The 24,964-nt window shown below is 36.4% G+C and overlaps 1 protein-coding gene across 1 annotated transcript in view; it reads left to right on the top strand.

The window, feature by feature from the left end:
* GPC5 (glypican 5) overlaps positions 1–24,964 on the top strand; it is a gene marked incomplete at its 5' end in the record, with an annotated part of 599,166 nt that overhangs the window by 301,554 nt on the left and 272,648 nt on the right. The window contains 1 exon segment of the mRNA XM_052664786.1: positions 15,507–15,650. Coding sequence (XP_052520746.1) covers positions 15,507–15,650 — 144 coding nt within the window.

The raw sequence follows: 24,964 nt of genomic DNA, 5'->3' as shown, positions 1-24,964 counted from the left end.
ATTTAGAATGGTTTCTGAAAAGACAGACTAATATACCTGGAATTTTTGCCAACTGTAGGAATACACGTGACTTTATAAATATTTATGCAGGGTTCAAAGCCATCTGTCAACAATTAAAGTATATGTCACTTTTAATAACACAGTCTGCATAGATTAGGATTACTATAATTAGAGTACTGCGCACATATTACAGCTGCAAAATGGATGAGCTAGGCTTTCTCAGGAATTTCAAACAAGGCTCTTTCTATTTGGTAATATTCTGCATGATATTTGATTACTTCTGAATAAGTAATGTTGTAGACAACCAGCATAGGCAGCTACTTTTACTCAAAGCTAGCTTTTCCAAGAAAAGTCATGATTTTATCAGACATACAAGAACCCAATGGGAGTTAAAGAATAGTTCTATCAAATCACTGTGAGAAGACTCTGATTGCAAATGGTCCACTTCTTTATATATCAAGGGCTATTCTCAACTAATATATTGTCCCCTCCTCTACTTCTTTCATACTTCAAGAATATCTTAATTCTTTTGAAATTCTGAAAAAAAACAGGCATGGTGAATTTTGACAAGACAAGGCAGCAGCAACTATTCTAAGAATAGTTTTTAAGCAAAGAGGATTGAAAAGTATAGCCCTTCATATGTGATAAGTCTCAATTTATGCAAAGAAGCCCTAATGACCATAGCCAGAGGAGAATAGTTATATAGAAGTCATGAAAATAAAGAGCAACTGAGGAACAGGAGCGATAAATAAATTTTGTGGCAGGAAGGTCATATTTGGAAGGAAATTGGAAAAATTTCACTGTAAGACTTAAGTGGAGCATAAATAATGTACTGGAGTTTTTACTAGCTTTCTGATTTAAGGATATATACTTCAGATGAAAAGAAATTATACAGGATCTTAAGTAAAATGTGGTAAATAGTGCAGAAGATCACTTGATGTGTTTTTGCTGTGGTGTGTTTTATGGAAAAGAAATGTAGCAAACTCTTGATGCAAGATTGGTCCACAATCATCACAGTCTGGCGGTATACCTCTGTAATTGCTTCTTGACCTTACTAATCTAAGGAGGTTCCTGATGATCAATTATTTTAAGGTTCTGCTCAATGTATTTCATAGTAAGGGGGAAAGTACTTTAGCACAGAGAACCCCTCCCCACAGAAATTGTTCTATGATCAACGTTGTTATAGTTTTCGTTTTGAGGTAAATGGCTGTTGAAGGTTTTTGTTTCATAGTAATTGAGTTTTGTATTAAATGTTTAGGTGCCTACTCCCACATCATCTTCTATATTGATTTAGAATGCTCTGATACAAGGAAAAAAGGTATGAGTGCAGTTGCTGATTACAGAAATGTATTTTTAATGTTTACATTTTTTTAACTATGAGGAAACAACTTTTAGCACACACTATCTACAGAAAAATGGCTAATGCAAAACAAATGGCTTCTCTCTACATCCTTCTTTTATTTAACTTGGTTTTAAATACTTCTGGTAGTCTACCATCTTAAAATATATTGAATTTGAATATATTTTTTGTCTAGCTGAAAGGCTTTTACCTACACAATTCTGACTTGATGGTATGTGATAAAGTGTGTCATTGTTTGTTGTGGATATGTCAGTGATAGGTGAGTCTCCTCCTTGAATAAATAACTTATAGTAGGACCCACTGTTTGTGTATCCATCTATTCTATTGGAGCTAGTGTAAACTGTATAAACCATTATTTTGTAACTGCTCTTCCAGACCTGGATACTATAATGATCAACGCTCCACATGCACATTTAGAAAAAAAAAGTCTATCTTCATATAAGTACAAGCCCCAAGTCTTTTGTGGAGTTACCATCCTACAGCTGTTATTTGTTTGTAGACTTAAGTGTCTTGGAGGCATACTCTGACATTTGTGCAGAGATTTCTGAAATGTTAAGGACTTCTACAAATACCGCTTGTGACTCAGCTCATTTTTTCTCTAAGCTGCTCATTTCTACTGCTCCGTTGTCGTTATCGGTGATGTGTATACGTACCAAATCTACATTTTATATGCCAGCAGCCATTGCAATTTATTTCCAGTTTGCATTATGCAGCACTAAAAGAAAGAGGTTTTTATCTTCCTGAAGGATGAAGAGTTACCATGCACTGTTTGTCAACAATGTGTTGATTAGACCACACTGTGTGTGAGGCACCTAGTGTAACATCTTCTATCACCTTTAGCTGATTGTACTGATAAACCATAAGTGAATTATCTCACAGTGTCATCATCAGTTGTCAGAGAACAGGCTTTATAGGCACTGATTAGCTTCATGGCTTATTAATGGTGAATAACTGAACTATAGCAGGTAGAATTCCTGTCAAAACAGTTCAGCTGCATAGAGCCTGCAAATTGGCATGATATTAAATCAGCATTATGTTTGAAGAGAAACAGCTTTATTTACTGCTTTCTGACCGTCTCATTTCCTGCTTCAATATTGTTTTCAACCTTTTTTTTTTTTTTGAATCTATTTAATAATTAAAGTGATACAAAATGGACATAACTGTCCTGTGAAATTCTCTGAAAATTTCATTAGACCTGACTGTGAAGCCCTTCCGTATAGTCTTATGGAGGGGCTGTCACTCCTCATATTTGCATCTTTCATGCTTAGTTTTGTTAATGGTCATGGTTCCAGTGGATTTCTCCAAATTCTAACATCAAAGGAGATGCTTTCAGATGAGGGTTTGTTGTTGTTGTTGTTTTTTACTAGAAGATGAAGTACTCTTTCATTTAAACAAACATTTCCTATGCTTCTTATTTCCTTTTCTTAAAAATTTGAATGAGTAGTACCTCTGAAAATGTCAAGGAACTGGAAAAAGAGCTTTCACTTTAGAAAGTGGCAAAAATGAGATTTTATTCTATAACTGCCTTCTTAACATAGCAACACCCTTTAAGAATGTACATTTTTATCCAGGAAGCTTCAGTATTTTGTGTTAAACAGGTACAGTGCATCACCTGGATGAAACATGCATTTAATTTATCATGGGAGATTATTCCATGTACAAAATAGTGGATGTGAAGAAAAATTATAGTATCAAAATAGGTAGAAAATAATTTATTTTTTAAGCTGTTTACAATAATTGAAAAGGATTAAGTTAGATGACAAATTACAGTGCAAATACCTGAAGGTGAAAAAAATTCAGTCCATTCTTTGGGTATCAGAAAGAATGTGTAGAGTTTTGCATCTAGGGAGAATGACCTGAATTTGTTAAGTTTTCATACAACCACGATGTACAGATAAAACAAATGCTTAATGTCTGTTTTATTTTTGTTTGTTTGCTTTTGTTTTAGGGCAAGATTATGCTCTGTGTGCTACAGTGAGGAAATTCTTATTGAGATCTCTGTTAATTCACAGGGATTTCATGCAATTTTTAAATCCAGGACAAAAGGAATGGTATCTTAGCAGCATTTTGGGTTGTCTTTGACTTCCCAGGTCAAATGACTAGAATTTATTTTCAACTGAATCAGCTATAGTTAACTTTTGTAATAAGTATGAATTCGTACTGAATTCCTTATGACATCACAGAATCACAGAATTGTATGGGCTGGAAGGGACCTCTAGAGATCATCTAGTCCAACACTCCAGCAAAGCAGTCTCGCTAGACCAGGTTGCACAGGGAGGCATTTAGGCGAGTCTTGGACATCTCTGGAGAAGGATACTCCACAACCTCTCTGAGCAGCCTATTCCAGTACATTGTCACCCTTACTGTGAAGAAGGTCTTATGCATATTTGTGCAGAACTTCTTATGCTTCAGTTTGTGGACATTTTCCCTTGTCCTATGGCCATGCACCGCTGAAAAGATTCTCGGCTAGTCCCTTTATATACTGCACCTTAGATGTTGATAGACGCTGATCAGAACTCCTCTGAGTCTTCTTTTCTCTCAACAGACTCTGTTCACTCAGCCTTTCCTCATAAGAGAGGTGCTCCAGGCCCTTTATCATCTTTGTGGCCCTCTGCTGGACTCTCTCCAGGAGATCCATGACTTTCTTGTAGCGGAGAGCCCAGAACTGGACACAGTATTCCAGATGCGGGCTTACCAGGGTAGAGTAGAGGGGGAGGAGCACCTCCCTCGACTTGCTCTTTCTAATGCACCTCAGGATGCCATTGGCCTTCTTGGCCACCAGGGCACACTGCAGTCTCATGGCCAACCTGTTGTCCAACAGGACACTGAGGTCCCTCTCCACAGAGATCCTCTCCAGCAGGTCATCCTCCAGCCTGTATTGGTGCATGTGGTTATTTCTCCCTAGATGCAAAACTCTACACTTGCTTTTGTTAAACCCCATCTGGTTCCTCTGTGCAACTCTCCAGCCTATCCAGATCTTGCTGAATGGCAGCACAGCCTTCTGGTGTGTAAGTCACTTCTCCCAGCTTTGTATCATCAGCAAACTTGCTGAGGGTGGCCACTATCCCCTCATCAAGGTCACTGATGAAGGTGTTGGACCTAGAACTGACCCCTGAAGGTCAATAAATGCAGGCCTCCACGTGGATTCTGCACCACCGATCACAACTCTCTGAGGTCTGCTAGTCAGCCAGTTCTCAACCTGTGAGAATCCTTCTTTGTTTTTTGGCTCAAAGCTTGCTTCCTGAGGTTTCTCTTGTGGTAAGATTCTGAGTGACTTGTTGAGGAGGCAACTGATGGGTGCTAACTGTGTGACAATCAATAGCGCTTTGGGAACATTTGAAAGCCCCTTCCTCCAGAGCTGCTTAAGAGCGGATGAGAGTGCTCAGGAGTGTTCACTGGCGGAAGATCTGGCCTGCGACTAAACAGCTCCAGTTAGGTGTGGGAAAATTGGGGAACGATGCCATCGTGTTCTGTGAAAAATGAGATGCAGATGGGCATCCCTGCTCCCTCTTATCTGCTGGCAAGGCCCGGAAGATGGGAACAAAGGAGTTTCTGCTGAGATCCCAGAGTCAGAAGCTGCCACTCAAAGGAGAGCTGACTCAACCACTTTGGATTTGAGCTGTCACTCCAAAGACAGCTGACTCAACCACTTTGAAAGCATTGAAAAGGGGCCATCATCACCATGGTCGTGGTTGTCCTTCGTCCTTGGTCCTTCATCTTCGTCGTCAACAGAACAACTCTGCCTGACAACCCACCACTACTGAGGATCAAAGACTACGAACCTCACTGGATCCATGGTAGGGACTATGTCCCTCTTGCTGCCCATAAAGACTCCTTGCTTCTTCTCTTCTATCTTTTCTATTGCCCTCCTTCCCTTCCCCATTACCCTAATTCATAATAGTGTCCGTCCTCCCCTTCCCCATTTCCCTGATTAAGATTTGTAATAAACTGGTCGGATCAACATTTGAACCGTTGCTTCTTAATCTCACGCCGGGTATATAGATAATAAAAGAACTTCCTCTCCCTCCTATAAATTGGAGCGAGACACAACCTACCTCATAGTTCACTCATCTATTCCATATTTCCTCAGTTTTGTTATAATGATACTGTGGGAGACCATGTCAAATGCCTTGCTGAAATCAAGGTAGACTACATCCACTGCTCTCCCCCAGTCTACCTAGCCAACAATGACATCATAGTAGGCTTCCAGCTTGCCATGCATGCCTTCTCAATAGTTCAAAATATCAGATCTACATAGCTAAATCTTCAATATTTGGACTTATCTTTCTTAACAATAGATTGAAATAGGAATGTTCTAAAATTTAAACAATCTGATCTTATCCTAAAGATAAGTCTAAAGAGAGTTAAATAACAGGGAATTTGTGCATTCCAGTTTCTTTCTGCTGACTACAGAAGATACCAGGATGAGTAACTCAGATATAAATACCTATAACTCATTGACATGAATTCTATCCAGCTATCAGGAAGCATTTCCTTTTAATTCAAATTGTCTTTGAATTAAAAAGCTAAAACAATCAGAGAAACAATAACAAAAATTCAAATGTCTCAGTAAATGCATTATTACCCCTGCTGCTCAACTTATTCTTGATGGATTTTACATAGCAGTTATAGCTTCTTTTGCTTTCATCTAAGGAGCTCCTTATATAAATCAAAATTTTCCTCACTTTTGGATAGAAGTGTGTAAAACTCATATGAGAATAAGGTAAAGGTAAAATTATTTGCAAATTATCTGCAAAATATTTGTGAAGAGGATTATACCAGTGACCTTCAAAGAAATAAAATGAAACAGTGAAATAAAAAATTAAATCCAATCAATGACTTTACAGAACAAAACTTAAACTGTTGATTGCCTAAGAAATATTTTAAATGCACTCTTGCTATACTGTTTTTCACTCATTCGTGGTGACCTGTTTTTATTCTGAAATTTGTTTCTCTTTTGTTATTGCTCTCATTTTTTTCTGTTTGTAATTATGCAGTCTTTGATGGGTGAAATATCAAAGAACACTGGACTCTAAACATTAATCATGTTACGCAACTTTGTTATGTTTCAACTACCTAGACAGAAGAATACAATCTAGGGTTTAATTTTACTCTCATTTCTCTCTTACTTGCTTTTCTGAGAACAATTTAAATGTACAGTGAGGCTGTATTTTTAGGATCAAAAAAATTAAATCCTTTGAGAAACAATCAAGATAATAGTGTGCATAGCTGGACTAGTGGGAGCTGTAACAAGGAATGAGAGTCAAGGATTTACTTCTCTTTTCACTCAGAACTGGTAATAACTGGAAAGAAAAGAATTGCACACATGACAGAACTCATGTATGAACACCAACTGAGGAGTTTTAGCTGCAAAATGCATGCCCAAAGATGAAGCAAAATTTTTACAGCAGAGAGGACTTTGTTGTTAAGAGATCAAAGGGAAAGGCTATTCGTTGAGAGACAATTATATGACTTGCTCCAAAAGTAATGCCTCCTATTTAATTCCATGAAACAACAAGTGATACAAATAACATAATAACAACATTAGTTAGAGGAAATTCTCAGCTGCAAAAATAAATAAATAAATAAATAATTGTAACATAGTCACCATTATTAGCTATGTGTTTTCACCAGAAATAAACAAGAAGCTGCATACTGCTTTTGTAAAAATCTTCCTGACTTTCCAGAACATGGCTTGTCCTTCACATCACTGTCACCACTGCTGAAACACAACATCCACCACCTCACTATACTCACATTCACTGTTAGGTCTCCATAAACATTCAGCAACTGTCAGTGAATGTCAGTGAATGCCATTTTTTTTCTGCATGGAGGAATTCAGTTCCACCCCTTTACTTCACACACGCTTTCACATCAGATGCCATTCTGTCAGACTACTCCTCTGCAGCCATCTGTCACATGGCAACAAAATGTAATGCAATATTGGCAGGTAAGTTTAGCCTCTACTGCCATATCACCAACATATTTTCCTGATATCACGGGCCAGCACAGTAAAGTAGGCATTACTTTTCGAGCAGCCTTCATACTTTTAGAAGCTGACCAAAGAGCACAGTATACTTTTTTATGTCCAAAGTATTTAGAATTACTTAAAACTGAATTTACTGTAGGCAGAACTCATTGAAATAAACCAAAACAGACATAGTGTATGAAGACTGAAAAATGTAAACTTTCACTGTTTGTTGCTGTAGCAAAAAACAAAAAGTGGTTTGATGAGCTTTGAACAGAGATACAAATTTTTATTCAAACAAATACAAAACCATGTTTTGAGATATCAAATAAGTCCTAATGCTCGTTATCTTACTACCAGTGTAAGATGAACATCTACTTTATAAATATGTTTGTTAAGGATGTCTTACATTATGGAAAATGGTACCCTGCAGAATATTCTGGCCAAAGAGGTATGACTGTTTTTTTTTAATTAGGCCAGAGTAATGCTGTCCTTTTAATCACTCAGATTTTTAACTCTAAGCCAAAGGTGTGAAGGGGAAAGGGGGCAAAATCAGGGCCACTGGGGTTGAGCAGGTTGTTCGAGGGCTCGTACTGAACTTGATGGGCAATGACGGTGAAGTACAAAGGGATGGACTGTGGTAGGGGAGTGCTGGGATGCTGCTGTTCTAAGGGATCCTAGATCCTCTGTAAAGGCAGTGAGACAGAAAGCCCAGCTGAAGTGCTTTTATACCGATGCATGCAGCCTGGGAAATAAGCAGGATGAGTTGGAAACCGTGATGCATTTGGAAAGTTATGACCTTTTTGCTATCACAGAAACATGGTGGGATGACTTCCGTAACTGGAATACCACCACTAAGGGATATCGGCTCTTTAGAAGCGATAGGCTAGGTAGGAAGGGAATCAACTCTTAGAAAGTGTTGATAACTGCAGGATGAGGAGAAATGGTTTTAAGTTGAGGGAGGGGAGATTTAGGTTGGATGTCAGGGGGAAATTGTTTACAGAGAGAGTGTGAGGTACTGGCACAGGCTGCCCACAGAGGTTGTGGATGCCCTGACCCTGGAGGTGTTCAAGGCCAGATTGGATGGGGCCCTGAGCAGCCTGGTCTAGGATTAAACGGGAAGGTTGGTGACCCTGCATGTGGCAGGGGGGTTGGAGCTTGATGATCCTTGAGGTCCCTTCCGGGCCATTCTCTGTGATTCTGTGATATTCTTCTGGTTTGAAAGAATTCAAAATAATTATGCTTCTAGAAATAATTCTTCTAGATACTATCTGATTAGGTAAATTGGATTAATTGCTGCTCTCCTTTCAGATTTCTTTGATGATTGAGCTTAATTCACATTGACTGCAACAGAGTATCATTAATAAAGATACCTTTTTGAAAAAAAGAATAAAATAGAATTTATTAACAAAAAAATAGTGATTCCTCTGAAGGTAGATGATGTGTAAGATAAGTAGATGAGATACTAGATATTTGTTGAAAAGTAAGCAATATCAAATCCATTGCAACACTATAAACATTAAGATACCTTGTGTTTCAGTGTATATCAATCATGAGAGATATCACCTATAACTTTCTGCAAGAACAGGAAAGTCAATAAGAATCTAGTCTTCCACTAAAACCAGATTTACTTGGATGGATTCATATGTTTTTGAGAGTCAGAATGGACCATTTTTGTTACCTAGATTGGCTTCTAGCCTTAAACTTGTGAATTAATCTCCGATTTAAGGCTAAAAGGTCTATCTGTGATGTATCTGTGTATGTAAATTTTTTTGAAGAACCTGATGACATGTTTACTATATATATATATATATATATATATATTTATATAGAACAGTCCTTACTTGGTTTATTTTTAATGTATGATGTAAATAATGTAGATTTATTTGATTAGATTTGAATGCATAAATCAAAGTCATTGATTCATTTGCTATTAAGTTATCTGCTAGAATTCAATTCTATAGCATCTTCCCTGAACAGTGGAAACAAGAATTGGATTTGGGAGTAATATAAAATACCTAATCTGACTAGTATTCCCATTTCTGTCTTCAAATATATCCCATTAAAACATAATCTAGAGCACTAGTCTTGATAATTCATAGCCTGGTGGCTATCCAGGACACCCACAATTATTTTACAAAGCAGAATATTTTATCTTCTAATATGCTTGTAATACAATATTTAGACTTGCAAATTTACTTCTGTCTGTATTTTATTATAGCATATGTTTAAAAATTCATTTTATTGCCTGGCTTGCGAGCTGAGGTACCTTATAAGACAGTTTGTTGCTTCTCTTTGTCACTTAGTTATGTTGTGTTTGTTTTTTTGTAGAAGAGTTATCTGCTCTGATTGTGCTTTATATGGCTTTCCAGAAATATCATTGAAGAAAATGCTAAATAATCTGGAAAATTTTTCACTCCCTATAGAATTATACAAGAACCATGCACTCGTAGTGACAATTTTTCTAGTTAGACTTACACTTGAGTTTTGTATGGAAGCTTCAGAGACCTCTGTATATGCTTTTACAGCTGTTTTTTGTTTGTTTGTTTGTTTGTTTGTTTTTTCTTACTGTAACATTTTACAGTGCCAAGTCATATATTTACAGAAAACCATATGTACTTTATTACAATAATGTAACTTCTCAAGCAAACTCTTAGTTTTTTTTCTAAAAGATGAAATTTCACAAAAGCTATTAATGCTGATGTATGGTATTAAAATTTTTTCCAGAATTGCTGTTTGTGTCAAAGAAAGCATTTCACTAGATGATCAGTGAAAATCCATAGGGGCTTTAAGCAACTGGGCTGTTAAAGATCTAATTATTAGGCCCAAATTCCCAGTATATAGTAACAAGACTGGAGGTGGATCTTCCCAAGGATAAAATAATTCCTTTGTGCATACATACAATAGCGGTAAGAAAATGAAAATTCTCTGTGAAAATAAATGTCACAAGAAGAAGACATGCTTTTGATGTCAAAATCTTAGTTCAACAAACTTTAACCAAAACTAGGGAAAAGATCCAGCAAATATGGCCTGGAGTAACATTGTATCTACTGCAATCTCAGAACAGTGGCAACACTTCCTTTGCCATGATCAGTCAAACAAATGTTGCTGATATTTTCATTGCAATTGAAAGACAATGACAGATGATCAAACTCAAATTAGGCTGTGACAGACATTTGATAGAACAGAAAACCCTCTTAGACACCCAAAGGAAAGAGATAATTTTAATCCGCAATACAGAGGGAAGAATATTGCATTAGTTTTCACTTAATAGGGCTAGCAGTATGTAACCAGTAAACTTCATCTTTATGCAGCTGGATGATCTAGTAAGTATATGCAACACAAAATCTCTACTTGTAACCTGTGTTTCTTTTCCTCCCAAACAGTAGATTTATAAGCTTTGTCACACAACAAAGGCATTATAACTGCCTTTTAACTTCATTTCTAATCTGAGTCAAGCTAGCTTTGAAGGAGTATGTGAACTGTATAAAGCTAATAAAGAATTTATATTAGAACTAAGCCATGCTAGGTAGAGAACCACCACTGGGATTTGTAAATTTATATGGAGAGAATTTTCCTTCTTGTACAATTAAGAATACAGAAGAGCATAACAAAACCCAAATTAAAAACTAGCTTGTTCACTTTTAGTCCCTACTTGTTTAAGTACAGTGAAAAGTTTTTAAAAATTGGAACATTTTTAATATATTGAACCTACATTTCAAACAATTTAGTGGGAGTTTCTGGATTTTCATATTTCTAATTGTAAGCGAATAATGCATGAGTGGAAAATAATAAAAAATAATAATAATAACAATAAAAGAGGAATGAGAATGTTACTGTATGGGCTGCAGTTTAGAGAAGTGAAATGTAATGATCTTATTTAGGCAATACTTTCTTGAGATACGGATGCAGAATGTAAAGAAGGATGTTCTCAGACTGGAAAAAAAAAAAAAAAAAAAAGAAAAAAAAAAGAAAACATATACATAGCCAGAATTACTGTTGAGACTCAGGGAGAAAAAGAGAGTCTACATCCTCTGGAAGAAGGGACAGGCTACCTGGGGAGATTACAAACAAAGAAGTAGCTAAGGTATGCAGGGAGGAAGTTAGGAAGGCAAAAGCCCAACTTGAACTCCATTTGGCCACTGCAGTAAAAGACAATAAAAGATCCTTTTATAAATATATCAATGGCAAAAGAAGAACCAAAGATAATTCTCATCCTATACTTGATGCAGCAGGGAATGTGGTCACTGAGGACAAGGAGAGGGATGAGGTCCTCAGTGCCTTCTTTACATCTGCCTTTAACAGCCAGATCAGTTATCCTCTGGGCTTTTTATGCCCCAATCTGGAAGTCTGGGACACTGCTCAGAATATGCCCCCAGCAATTCAGGTGGAGACAGTCAAAGAGCTCCTCCTCCATCTGGACTGTCACAAGTCCATGGGACCGAATGGGCTGCACCCTTGAGTACTGAGGGAGCTGGCGGGGGTAATTGCCGAGCCCCTCTCAACCATCTATCAGCACTCCTGGTTAACTGGTGAGGTTCCAGAGGATTGGAGGCTTGCTGATGTGACTCCCATCTTCAAGAAGGGCCATCAGGAGGATCCAGGGAACTACAGGCCTGTTAGCCTGACCTTGGTACCATGGAAGGTTATGGAGCAAATCATCTTGAGTGACATTGCATGGCATGTGCACAGTGTCCAGAGAATCAGGCACAGCCAGTACAGGTTCATGAAAGGCAGGTCATGCTTGACCAATCTCATCTCTTTGTATGACTGGGAGACCAGTCTGGTAGGTGAGGGAAGGGCTGTTGATGTAGTCTTCCTAGACTTCTGGAAAGCCTTTGACATGGTCCGTCAAAGGATTCTTCTGGGGAAACTGGCTGCCTGTGGTCTGAACAGGTCTACCTTTCTTTGGAGGTACCTTTCTTTTTCTAAGGAACTGGCTGGAGGGCGGTGTTCAGCGGGTAGTGGTGAATGGAGTTAAGTCCAGCTGGTGACCCGTTTCAAGTGGTGTCCCCCAGGGGTCGGTACTGGGGCCCATCTTGCTTAATATCTTGATTGATGACCTAGATAAAGGGATTGAATGTACCCTCAGTAAATTTGCAGATGACACCAAGTTGGGAGGTGGTGTCAATCTGCCTGAGGGTAGGGAGGGCCTTCAGAGGGTTTTAGATAAGTTGGATCACTGAGCTGAGGTGAATGGGATGAGGTTCAACAAGGCCAAGTGTCGGGTCCTGCACTTTGGGCACAACAACCCCATGCAGCACTACAGGCTTGGGGATGAGTGGCTGGATGAGTGTGAAGAAGATGAGGACCTGGGGGTGTTGGTTGATGCTCGGCTGAACATGAGCCAACAGTGTGCCCAGGTGGCCAAGAGGGCCGACGGCATCCTGTCCTGCATTAGAAATAGTGTGGCCAGCAGGAGCAGGGAGGTGATCATCTGCCTGCACTCAGCACTGGTGAGTCCGCACCTCAAGTACTGTGTTCAGTTTTGGGCCCCTCACTACAAGAAAGATGTTGAGGTCCTGGTGCGTGTCCAGAGAAGGGCAACGAAACTGGTGTGGGGTCTGGAGCACAAGTCTTATGAGGAGCAGCTGAGGGAGCTGGGACTGTTTACTCTGGAGAAGAAGAGCCTCAGGGGAGACCTCATTGCACTCTACAACTTCCTGAAGGGAGGTTGTGGTGAAGAGGGATTTGGCCTCTTCTCCCAGGCAACGAGCAGGACACGGGGAAATGGCCACAAATTGTATCAGAGGAGGTTTAGATTAGACATAAGGAAGAACTTTTTCTCTCGGAGAGTGGTCAGGCACTGGAATGGCTGCCCAGGGAGGTGGTGGAGTTGCCATCCCTGGCAGTGTTCAAGAGGCATCTGGATGACGTGCTGCATGATATGGTTTAGTGCTTGTGGTGGCAATGGTGATGAGGAGACGGTTGGACTAGATGATCTTACAGGTCATTTCCAACCTTGTGATTCTATGATGCTATGATTCTGTGATTTGGTGGATAAGGGGTTGGTTGGAAGGCAATAGACAGAGTTGTGTTGAATGGAACTATGTCCAGGTGGAGGCCAGTGCCAAGTGGCATCCCACAGAGGTCTATCTTGGGACTGGTGCTCTTCAACATCTTTATCAATGACTTCAACGATGGGCTCAAGAGCACCCTCAGCAAGTTTGCCAATGACACCAAGCTGAGTAGTGCTGTTGATGGATTAGAAGGAAGGGAAACCATCCAGAGGGACCTTGACAAACTCAAAAGGTGGGCTCTTGTGAACCTCATGGGTTTCAACATAGAGAATTACAAGGTTTCCAATTGGGTCAGAGTAATCCCAGATATATATACAGTCTGAAAGAAGAACTCCTTGAGAGTAGCCCTGAAGAGAAAGACCTGGGGGCCCTGGAGGTTGGTGGCCATGCCTGTGGCAGGGGGGTTGAACTTGATGACCCTTGTGTTCCCTTCCAATCCAAGCCATTCTATGATTCTATGATTCTGTGATTCTATGATTCTATGGTACTTGGTGTAGTTAATTGAACTGACTGTGTTTTGTCTCCATATCTACTATTTTGGCAGAAAATTTTCACAAATTACGTAGTGAACAGAGAGTAAGGCAGTTATACAAAGCAGCATTTCCTCTCAGATATGTCCTGAAAGTAACGTATAACAATACCTAATAAAACTTCTGAATCAGAGGTGCTGCATAAATTAGTTCTACTGTTTCAGTAGTGAATGGCATTCTTCACTGTTCATATATTGTGTTGTAAGTAGCTTTTGTAGAGCTACTAATGTGTATCTGTGTGATGTGTTAGAAATGTCTAAAATATTTTTCCTGGTCTTTATATATCACTTAACAGATTAAGTAGTCTGGGAAATTACTCTCTGCATAAGTAAACTATGCTCTTCAAAAGCACAAGTCTTACTTGAATAATAAAACAATCAAATATTTGAATGTCTAAAACAAGTGTGTTTCATATTTCCTAATAGTTAGTTAGCTACTTTTAGGACAAAATGTGATGATTACATTAAAAAATCTGAGCCAGCATGTCTAGACCAAATGTCTAGCACAAATCAGTCTTCCTGAAAGAAAGTGCAGTGCATGAGACTGCACTAGCTCAATTTTGACTAGATACAGTTATGATCACTCACAAGAACCGATTTAGAAAGACATCACGATATTTATTTGTATCTGACGTGTAAAGTGAACTGAATCTGGATGGGGAATAAGTAAGAAAGTATGTATGCTTAATATTTAAAAATCTGTGTGGCATTTGTACATTTGATAATGGAAAACAAGTGAATATTATTCAAATTATTGCTCAGTTCTGCTTAACAGAAAGAAGAAGTGAGTTAAACTTTGAAATCTATGCTTCTGACCTCCTGTATTGTAGATCATTATTGACCATGCTAATACTAAAAAATAAGAAGGAACATAAGAACAAGTTTGTCTACTGGATCCAAAGTATTTACACTGCCCAACACAGTGTCAGCTATCTGATTTATTTTGGGTCACCCTTGTTAGCTCTACAAAAAAGATGCCTAAATGTGATCTGGGAAACAGTTATCTCCAGGACAATAATGTTTCCCAGTGGTACTGGCTTGGTCTGCTGTTCCCTGGTCAAATATTTGATATTGTCCCAGCACATCTATTTCATTCAGTTTATACCAGATTCCTATGTAACACACTAAATACATACAACCTGGATGTTTTGTATGTAACGGATATACAGCAATATATGAAGCACAGCTCTTCTATTACTCCAGATATTTTGAACTGAAAAAACTGAAGATATAATAATTGTATCTTAAGTCACCACATAGGTCTGGAATAGATGCAGGGCAAGTTGCTGTGTAGCATGGATTCTGTCTCTCTCCTCAAAAAAATTCCAATCTGAAAGTGTGAGGGACAAGTGGCTTGCCTCTGGGCTAGGGTTTAATGACCAATCTCTTATTTAGCAGTACAGAAGAAGTACAAACACTGCATATGTTTTTAAATAAAAAATGAAGAATGAGCATCTTTAAATATGACTGTAAACCAGAGGGGAAAAAAAAGTCAGAATTATCTTTCTGTGGATTCTGGATTTTTCTTTTAAAATCAAAACAATATTAGGTAGAGAGATAAGAAATCTTGGATGTTCTTCGAAGTTCTTCATCTGTACTACTAACTTGCATGCCATGTCTTGTCTTTAGCTGTTGCAGGGCAAATCATTTCGTAAATATGATAACTGGGATCTATGGCAAACAGGCAGTGGTGGAAGTGTGGAAGAACAAATCAGTGGAGATTGTGATGATGAAGATGGTTGTGGAGGATCAGGAAGTGAAGAAGTAAAAAGAGTCCTGAAAAAACACCACTGAATTATCTTGGAAAAGATATGGAGAAGTTGTCTGCATAATGTTTCCAAGGTATACTGGAATAGGACTGTAGTTATAAGACTTCTGAGAGGATGGTATGAAGATAAGTATCATTTTAATCACAGCATATGTTAGTGCATAGACCTCATTACATTATTTTGGTCTATTAATAGGTCTTATAATAATATTCCCCTCTGACCTACTGATTTAACATGAGAGGTAATACTTGGCAGTCTACCACAGAAGTTGTTTCTAATAATTAATGGAACTAATATAAAGGAACTAAGCTGAAAGTTAGGATTTTGCTGTGGTAGATATATTTTGTAGAGAACTACCTGAGTCAAACTTTTCAATATTTATAATTTTATATTAAGAGCGAGAATGAAAACATATGATAAATATCATCGGTATTTAAACTGGTAGAATTTTCTTAGTTTCATGTGACTGGTATTAAGACCAAGCTAAGTCAGATCATGAACTCCTGGCTGCATATGTTACTTACTGCATTCTTCGTTCTTTGTGATGTATGACTGAATGTCAGGCATAGCCAACAGGTTGACTTGAGTATGGTTATCCTCAGTGATGGTTTGTTAGTCCTGATGGTTTTTGTCCATCATAATATTAGTTTGTTCTGTTTTTTGTTTTTGTTTTTGTTTTTGTTTTTTAATAGTCAGAAATGTCTATTATATTTAGTTATGGTTAGTATTTGATCTCATTAGTAATGGAAGACCAATGAAACTGAATTTCTGGTTCAGTAATTATGTTGGGAATTCTGAATATACTGATATACAGAAAAAAAAAAAAAAAAAAAGAAAAAAAAAAAAAAAGACATATTTGCATTGTGAATAAGATGAAGGTATTAGATTTGTTCAAATAAAAACTTTCATGAGCTGCAGATATTACTTTGCTTCTCCTGGTGCATGGCAGATCTTTGTTAATTTTTCAAATTACAGGATGCTTCTGTCCATTGTGCAACACTAGTTTATCAGTCTAACATAACCGTATTTTTAAAGTGAAAAGCAGAATACTGTTGCAGTAATCTCAGACAGGTAAAAACACAATGGGCTGAATTGGACAGTGCTCACATAGCAATTTAGAAATCCTAATAAGAAAAATCAAGTTAGAAATAACATGTAATTGTCATGGAGTTGACTAGATCAATCTATGTCCGTGACAGGGGCGACAGGCCTCTGCCCTTCCCCCCCACCCCAGTCCCACAAATAAGTGGGAAGGAAGGAAGGGAGGAAAAGAACAGCAGCAACAATCTATGGAGGAAAACTTATTTTACTATAATATTGGAATTCAAGATAACACAATATATGCAATTTAATTGAAATTGAGATTAATAAATCAGACAAGATGAGAGAGAGAGTTCCTGGGATCGAGTCAAACCTGAAAAGCTTGGAACGGCTAGGAAAGCACCTTCAGCACCCGCTGCCAGGCAGCAAGAGAGCGCCCCCCCCCACCCGGAAGGGCCAGATCCCGTGACTGCTGTAATGTACAGGGATAGGTACCTGGGATTGGGGCATTAACACTTTAATGCCCCTTACACTACATGATGTTTTGATGTGGAATACTGAAACCCAAAAAACAAAAAAAACATAGTACCATGACAGTAATGAACTATATTCATTATAGAAATGAGAAGTTTACTTTACTTTTACTTTACCTTTAATCTTTTGATACATGCAGGCATATAGATGGTGTTATCTTTTCCTTACCAAAAATTATTTTTGCAGTCTTTCAATTCCTATCAATTTTTCATAATCAGTCAGGAAAGGAAGGGAGATTACTGCCTATTCTGTATTACACTACCGTTTGGGGCTCCTATCTTAAGCCATGTCTCTTTTTTTTATATATATTCCAAAAATTTCACCAAGGGTATCCTGTTTGCAAGAAGTTCATTATCTAAATTAATAAACAAAATAAATAAGTTGATAAAGTAGATAAATATCCATACTAAACACATTGCTTTGCATAAAAAAAAAAAAAAAAAAAAACAGTATATATATCTTTTCTAGTTCTTCGTCATTGTCTTCTACACATGTGTATAGTCCTCAGACCTAGAAGTAACAGAGAGGAAGGAAAGATACGTTTTTGCCAAGATATAACTCAAGCAAATTTATTTGAACATATTGCTACTCAAGTTGAAGACAAATTGTTCCTCCACTCAGTGTTACAGATACAGGAAGTGTTTTCACTTAGCATTGGAGACTGACTAATGTGTGTGATAGGCTTTAGACTCTGGGAGGCCAATGGAGAGAATTGTTATTTATGACTCAGAAGTGATAGCCCTAGCATTATATTGGTGCTTAAAATATGTTGTATTCTTAAGAATTCCAGTTTTCATATTGAATAGTCAATTATTCTATTACATGTATTATTTCAGAGCCCTACAGTTTTACTAACTGCCCTTTTTAAGTTGCTTTAAAACACAGCAAATTGCTTCAGTCTTTTGGAGGAGTGGTACTACAAAAGATAGTATACTCTAACTGTATAAAATAAATACTAGAATAAAGTCTTAACACTTTGTGATTTTTATTCTACTCTAACAAAGAAGTCTTTACAGGACAATTTAATGTGTCATAATGAATTACCTCCACAAACAATAAAACAAAACAAATAAACAAACCAAACAAAAAGCAGAATTCAAGATGTAATAGCAAGAAATACTTATCTAGCTGTGTGAGGAAAAGAGGAAGAGCTAATCCTGCTATCACTCTGCTGAGATATTCATTGCCTTTTATCAAAATTCTCATAAGACTTATAGGAAGACCATTAATTTTCTGAAAATTTCTGTGCTACAGCTTTGTCTTTCTTCTTCTTTTCTCGTTTTAACATTCAGTGTAGCTATTTCTTTACTATATGTCCTATTTCAAGGCTAATATTTTTAAAATTACCTAGAGGGTCTTTACACAAGCAAATCTTGACTCTTCCTGTATTTGATTTTTCGCTTACCAGACATTTTCTGTGTCTGAAGAAAAAAAACTCAAAAATACTTGATTTTACGCTTAGTTAATTTATGGATTATTATTTTCGTATTAAGATTATGCAATAGCATGGAAAAAATTGGAAAAGGCTTTATATTGTGACTTCCATATCAGAAGAGAGTATGATGATTCACATAACCCAGTCAATATCTTCTATTTGATTTTATTCTTCATTCTGTACTCCCAGACATCTTTTCTCCTCTTTCTATTCTTTCACTCACGTTGGCATGGTTGTTTTTCTTGCCTTGCCTTTCCTTCTCTATTTTAAAACCATCCTTTGTAATAAGCATCATTTATCCCCATCTCCAAAGCTGCTTAAAACTACCATACATGAGAAACTTTACTCAGCTTCTCTTTGTTTGAGGAGAGCAAACTTCATTAACTATACTATTTGAAATTCTATAGAGACTTTTCCATTTTGCTTTTCACTGCTCTAAGCCTTGCCAGGGCAGTTCACAATCCTTTCCAAAATTAGAAAAAAAAAAAACAGTAATAACAGTTTAGCAACAACAAATTGTGAGAATGGGTAGAACTGGAAGAACATGTAATAGCAGCAATGATCATAGTATCTCTCATTTGTACAGCTGCTTTCTCTCCATTGCTTTATCAGCCTTTCCTGTCCTAAAAGTGTGGGAAACTAACAGTTAATGTTTATTGAACAAAATAACTAGACTGAGTACAAATCTTAGCTACACTATAACACATGATTTTGTTGAGGTAGTGTTCATTCGAAGTCCTTGACTGAGGCACCAGAAAAAAACTATTTTAGGCAGCAAAGGTAAATGTGACGAAATGCCTGCATTTATTGTGATCTGTGCTTATTATAAATCATCAGTCATTAGGTAGGTGGGATTTAAATAAATCATCACTAAACTAGGTTGAGATAGATTCACTGTATAATTTGAATACAAAGAAAAGATTTGCAGCCTGAAGTAGAGATGTACTACCCCACAGAGTGTAAAACATGAAGTAAAAACTCTGGATTAAATATCTAATGTGTATTCTAACTTTAATATTAAAACATAATCAAATAATCTATATTTTGACACATTTGATTGCAGATTTAAGAATATATGTATGCAAAGTAAACATTGCGATCAACATTAGCTGTTTTAATGACATGACTGCTGGAAAGTGACAGTCAATAAGACTGGAAGATTCAAAATGATGTCAAGTAACATAGATGCTTCTGTATTCCCTGGTCAGTCTGTTTTGCTATTTCTACTCATTTACACCAACCTCAGCTCCAAAAGTAGAGCAGTATTGTGGTCAAATTCATTATGGATGTGGTGTAATGAAGAACTCCTCAGTAGATTTCTGCCATCTCCAATTGGCTTAGGGTTCAAAGATTTATAACTAGTGGTACCCACCAGATAGTGAAAGCAATAAAATCTCTGCTATGATGTTTACCATTTGCTATATTGTTTTAAAGTTTAGTATGCATTTGATATTACCTCAGAAAAGAAAAAGATCTCTTATGTCTAAATAGAATTTGAGGTTTTATTTTGTTTGTACACAGTAGTATTCCTAATACCCTGTTTTTAGTGCGCTCTTATTCATATTTCTTTGGAAGGACTGCATCACTTCACTACTTATGTTTGCTCTCAATTTTATTTAAAAATAGTACAAAAAATAGAAGCTCTTTCTGTGGACTCAAAACTTGATCTAAATGTTGCCAGAAGTTTTCTCTCTTGTGTTTATGTTCAGATATCATGTTGTGTTTTGTGGAATGATATAATTAACAGTTTCTTATTTAGCTAGAATAACTAATATGTAACAGTGGCTCTTGTTTTAATTGAATTGAAGTGAGATAAATTTTAAACTTATGGAATTCTCCCCAGATTGACTTTGTGTATTCCCTGTCTAAAAATTCTGTCAAAAGTTGGTGAGTTGTCTTTGAGACAACATAGAAAAGACAATGGTGAAGGAGGAGCGGAAAAATGAGGAAGGTTACAGACAAATCCACTCAATTTTGAAATGCAGTAGGGTGCATTGCTGCACTATAACACTTACTATAAATTCTGCACCAATTCCAGAGAAATTTCACACAGGAAATGCTCATGTAAATGGACTATCATTCATAACAAATTTTATAGTTTACAGTGGGAGACTTAGCATGTTAGTCATGGTCAGGTCTGTTCTGAGCAGGGACTGTATCTGTAATTGCCTTTCTGGTCCTCTGTAATTGCTTCTTGGCCTAAATTTAGGTGAAACAGTCAAACAGTATATTACGAATATTATATTACATATTACGAGTATGTAACTCATTGAGGCCTCCACTCATTCTACTCTGTTTTGGGCTGAACAAAACAAGGGACCTCAGCTGCTCTTCATACATTTTGTCTTCTGTAATCTTTCACATGTTTGCTACCCGCCTTTGGATGCTTTAATAATTCCAAGTATTTCTTATACGGTGGTGCCAGTACTTCAGGTAGGGCTGCACCAGCAGACAGTAGATTGGGAGCGGGAAATGTTATCATGTGATCTTCCCAAAGGATAATATAAACATAGGGGTCATACATTTTAGTAAAATAAGATGCATGGAAGTTACCTTCTAATTAATTTCAGTTTCCTGTCATTATTTGAAAAGCAATTGCTTTTTTTTTTTTTTTTTTTTTTCTCTCAATAGTTTCTGTCATCTTAAAATCAGCAGTTACTGCGCAAACATGAAGGACTGTTGGAAGTCTGTGCATAAAGGAGTCCACAAGTGAGTTTTTGTTGTTGAAATCATTTGAAGTTGAGTATCACTGTGCTTTTGTTTATGCTTCAAATAATTTATATTTTTATGTATTTCTCTGCAAGCACTTTATCATACAAACAAAAAAATCTTTGAACTTTGTATGTGTTGACAATATATATCTTCTTGCTGATAGAGAATACTGATTTGTTGAAATATAGATCTTCCACAGGAATGTATTTATTACAATAATTTTTTATCTTCAAAATATTTCCAGTTATTTTCCAAAAAGACAAGAGAGAGAAGAGCTCAGAATTATAACAGTTTTCCTTTAGGAATGAAGGGTGGGATAACCAGAGCATCCCAGTTAATATTAAACTATGTAGACTTCATTGATGTATTTGTATGTGATATATTCATAGTAGTTTAATTTACAAATCCAATCCCATAAAATGAGCCAGTAGAAAACAGAAGAAAAGCAGGAACTTGTGCCGAAGTACGTTGCCTCCCATCTTTACTTGTAAGTCTTTCTTTTTGGCTCAATGATTCCTCAGTTATTTGGATAGATGAGGAAAAATACAATGGTGATAATAATCAGGCTAAGCTTTTAGTGCTGTAGTTAAAATTATTAATTTAGTATATAGGGAAAAAGAGAATAGTCATTTCACTAGAGTCTGATGGGAATTTATGCCTTCATTTTCATGAAAAAAAACCAACTTTTTAAGGCTTTTTATTTCTTTCCAATAATGGTTAAGAGCTTTGAAAATTTCATCAAAGGAAATTAATTTTTTTTCCCAACTCAAAGAAACGTGCATAATGATGTATATTTTCACCATAAAAAATGTTAACAATTACTAATCTCTGCATTAAATTATGTATTATTTGTTTTTTGTATCTGTCAGAGATATGCAAAAAGAGATCAAAATATAATGCTTCTTTATGCAAACGTTGACCACTTGCAAAATACAATGGTATTAAGACTAATTCATATTATATTTTAAATGAGTTATGATCAAGTTCTCTCTGAAATCGTAAGAATTATTTCAGAGACTTCATAGTGGCTTGAATTTTCCTAAGAAAACATGTAATTCATTTAGAAAGAGTTAAAAAATTCTAATTACATTTCAGTGTGTTGGTATTTGTTATTATGTGTAACATGTTGTTTGAAATGCACCTTAATATTTTAGTATCTGTATAATAACGTGTTAGGGATCTGAAAAGAAAAATTTTTATATGTCTCGTATTACCATATTCAAAACAGTTTGCTGTTCTATCAGGTTCTTCCACAAATTAAGCATAACATAATTTCTATTGTTTTCCCCCATATAAAATAAAAATAAGCAAGAAATTTCACATAAAAGTGTGTACCTTCCAAGCAATTGCGTTTAAAAGAACCCTTTTTTCTAAGTGGCAATGCCTAACTCTCAAAAGGCTATGAGTTTTTGCTATGGTTATATATCCAAAAGTATTTTTTAAAAAACAGAACTTCAGAAGAGTTAGACTTATCTATTCTATCTTAAGTGTGATTTTATTACCTTAAAGAAATCTTTCTTTAATTCAGAATTTTGAATTTTAGCTTTAAAGACTGTCAAAAGATACTCATTTTTAACCTCTAATTCATGATTGGAGAGGCTGGATAAGTTTTGCCCAATGTCTACAAACAAATGAATCCCCACAAAATAAATTAAAAAAAAAAAAAAGCAAAAAACAAAACAAAACAAAACAAAAAGACAAGTGTTACACAATTTGCATTAGATTTCTCATTGTTTTTTGTGATAGCCTTTATCACTCTTTTACTCTACTGTTGTGTTTCTACTCCACTGACATAAAAACTCAAAGAAAGCGTTAAAAAAAAAAAATTGTTTGGTAGAAATTGACGCTTTTTATTAATTTGATTGACAGAAAATGAATATCTACCCTCTGCAAAGTTTGAAAGGATCACAGTTTTCCGGTTACATTTCCCTCATCTGAACTGTTAGCTACTTTAATGTACATTCAGAGTACATTCTGGTTATAACATCACAATCATTAATGCAACATAAAACAAAGGTGCTACTTGTAAGCACAGACTATAATATCCTTAAAATAGCATTCACACTGTTTGATAAGAGTAATTTGTTATCCACCACCTGCGATGCCAAGAATGGCTACTGGTGCAAAAGGATTAAAGACTGTATGTGAATCCCATGTTATGTTTGGTGTCATGGTTTTATGATTTTTGTTTATTGGTATTCCACATCATAATATCATGTAGGGCACTAGGAGTTAAACTGTTAATACTCCAGTTCCGGGCACCTGTCTGGAAGACAAGAATGACATACTCCAGGGGCTTTGCGATCTCTGATATATCTCTGAGGAGATATAACCCCTGGCAAGGTCACCTGATGTGCTCTTCTTCATTAGGCTCTTTTTCCTGCTCCTCAACTGGACTGTGCATCTCGTCTCAGTGTTACAGTGAGGCCTATCCACCTTTTGGACACTCTCTCTCATTATATTTGATTTATTAGGTTTAATTCTAATTATATTGTATTATAGTGTGTTATCTGGTATACCATATTTTACTAAATATGGCCATATTTTACTAAATATGATCTCAGATTTTGGCCACTGTTTTTACTGTTTTTAATGATTTTGGGGTCCCCTGTTTCCTTTTTCCAGAGGCACAGATTTTTGTTAAATCCCTTCGCCCCGCTAGTCACAGAACAGGGCTGAACCAGTCCATAAACTGTTAACATTTGGTTAGCAAACTATTTTAGTGTCTGTCTTACCAGTTTCTCTTTCTAGATTTTAAACTGAGAAAAACAAAGGAATGATTTCACTGAATTAAAAAAAGATGTTTAAAACATTTTTATATGCTTAAAAATCTTCTTTCTCAAAACTGATTTACATCTATCTTTTAATCTGTTTTCTTTTAGCAAGTTGTAACCATTATAAATGTCACATTTCTGTATACCCAAAGGTAATTTATAATGAAAGGAGTATCTGTGCCTAGCATGGGTGCCTCTCATCTTTAATATATATATGTATATTTTTTTTTAAATCAAGGACATTATCTTTTGAGAGTTTTCTCTGTAACCTGTGTGCAAAATTAATTTATTATTTCTGCCTTCAACTTTTAATAATTGCAACTGCAGTGCCCTGAATAATCATTTTTTACACAGGAGAGAATTTCTTGACTGTTTAGTTTTTGTTGTTGCTTGTTTATTCATATTATTATTATTTCCTAGAAATAATATATAGGAGAGCTAGGAATAAGCAAGACCTAGTTCTCCAAATTTGCAAAAAGTTTGTTATTATCAAGCAAAAAAATTTGCAGGCTTTCCCAAGAAGCATGAATCCACTCTAAAATACTCGTGACCTACATTCTCTCAAGCAGTATATTTGCAGAGCAGCAACTAAAATTCCCGTCTCTTGTTCTTCTAAAGGGAAATGGCTAGCAGTCTGTATATTTCAAACTGGGCCTACAAACTTGTTGTCTATTTGCTAGAATCAGACTGCAGGTAGGCATGAATACTTTTTTTTATGTTCTGCGAATAAATGCAGGGAGAAAATGTACTCTGATCCCTGATCTTTTTGAAAGGATTCCCCCCTAAATCAGACACCTAACTGTAGCCTAGAAATACTCTAAA

This window comes from Tympanuchus pallidicinctus, unplaced genomic scaffold (assembly GCF_026119805.1).
Source record: "Tympanuchus pallidicinctus isolate F22 unplaced genomic scaffold, pur_lepc_1.0 scaffold6, whole genome shotgun sequence".
Lineage (NCBI taxonomy): Eukaryota > Metazoa > Chordata > Aves > Galliformes > Phasianidae > Tympanuchus > Tympanuchus pallidicinctus.
This window is presented reverse-complemented; position numbering and strand designations above follow the sequence as displayed.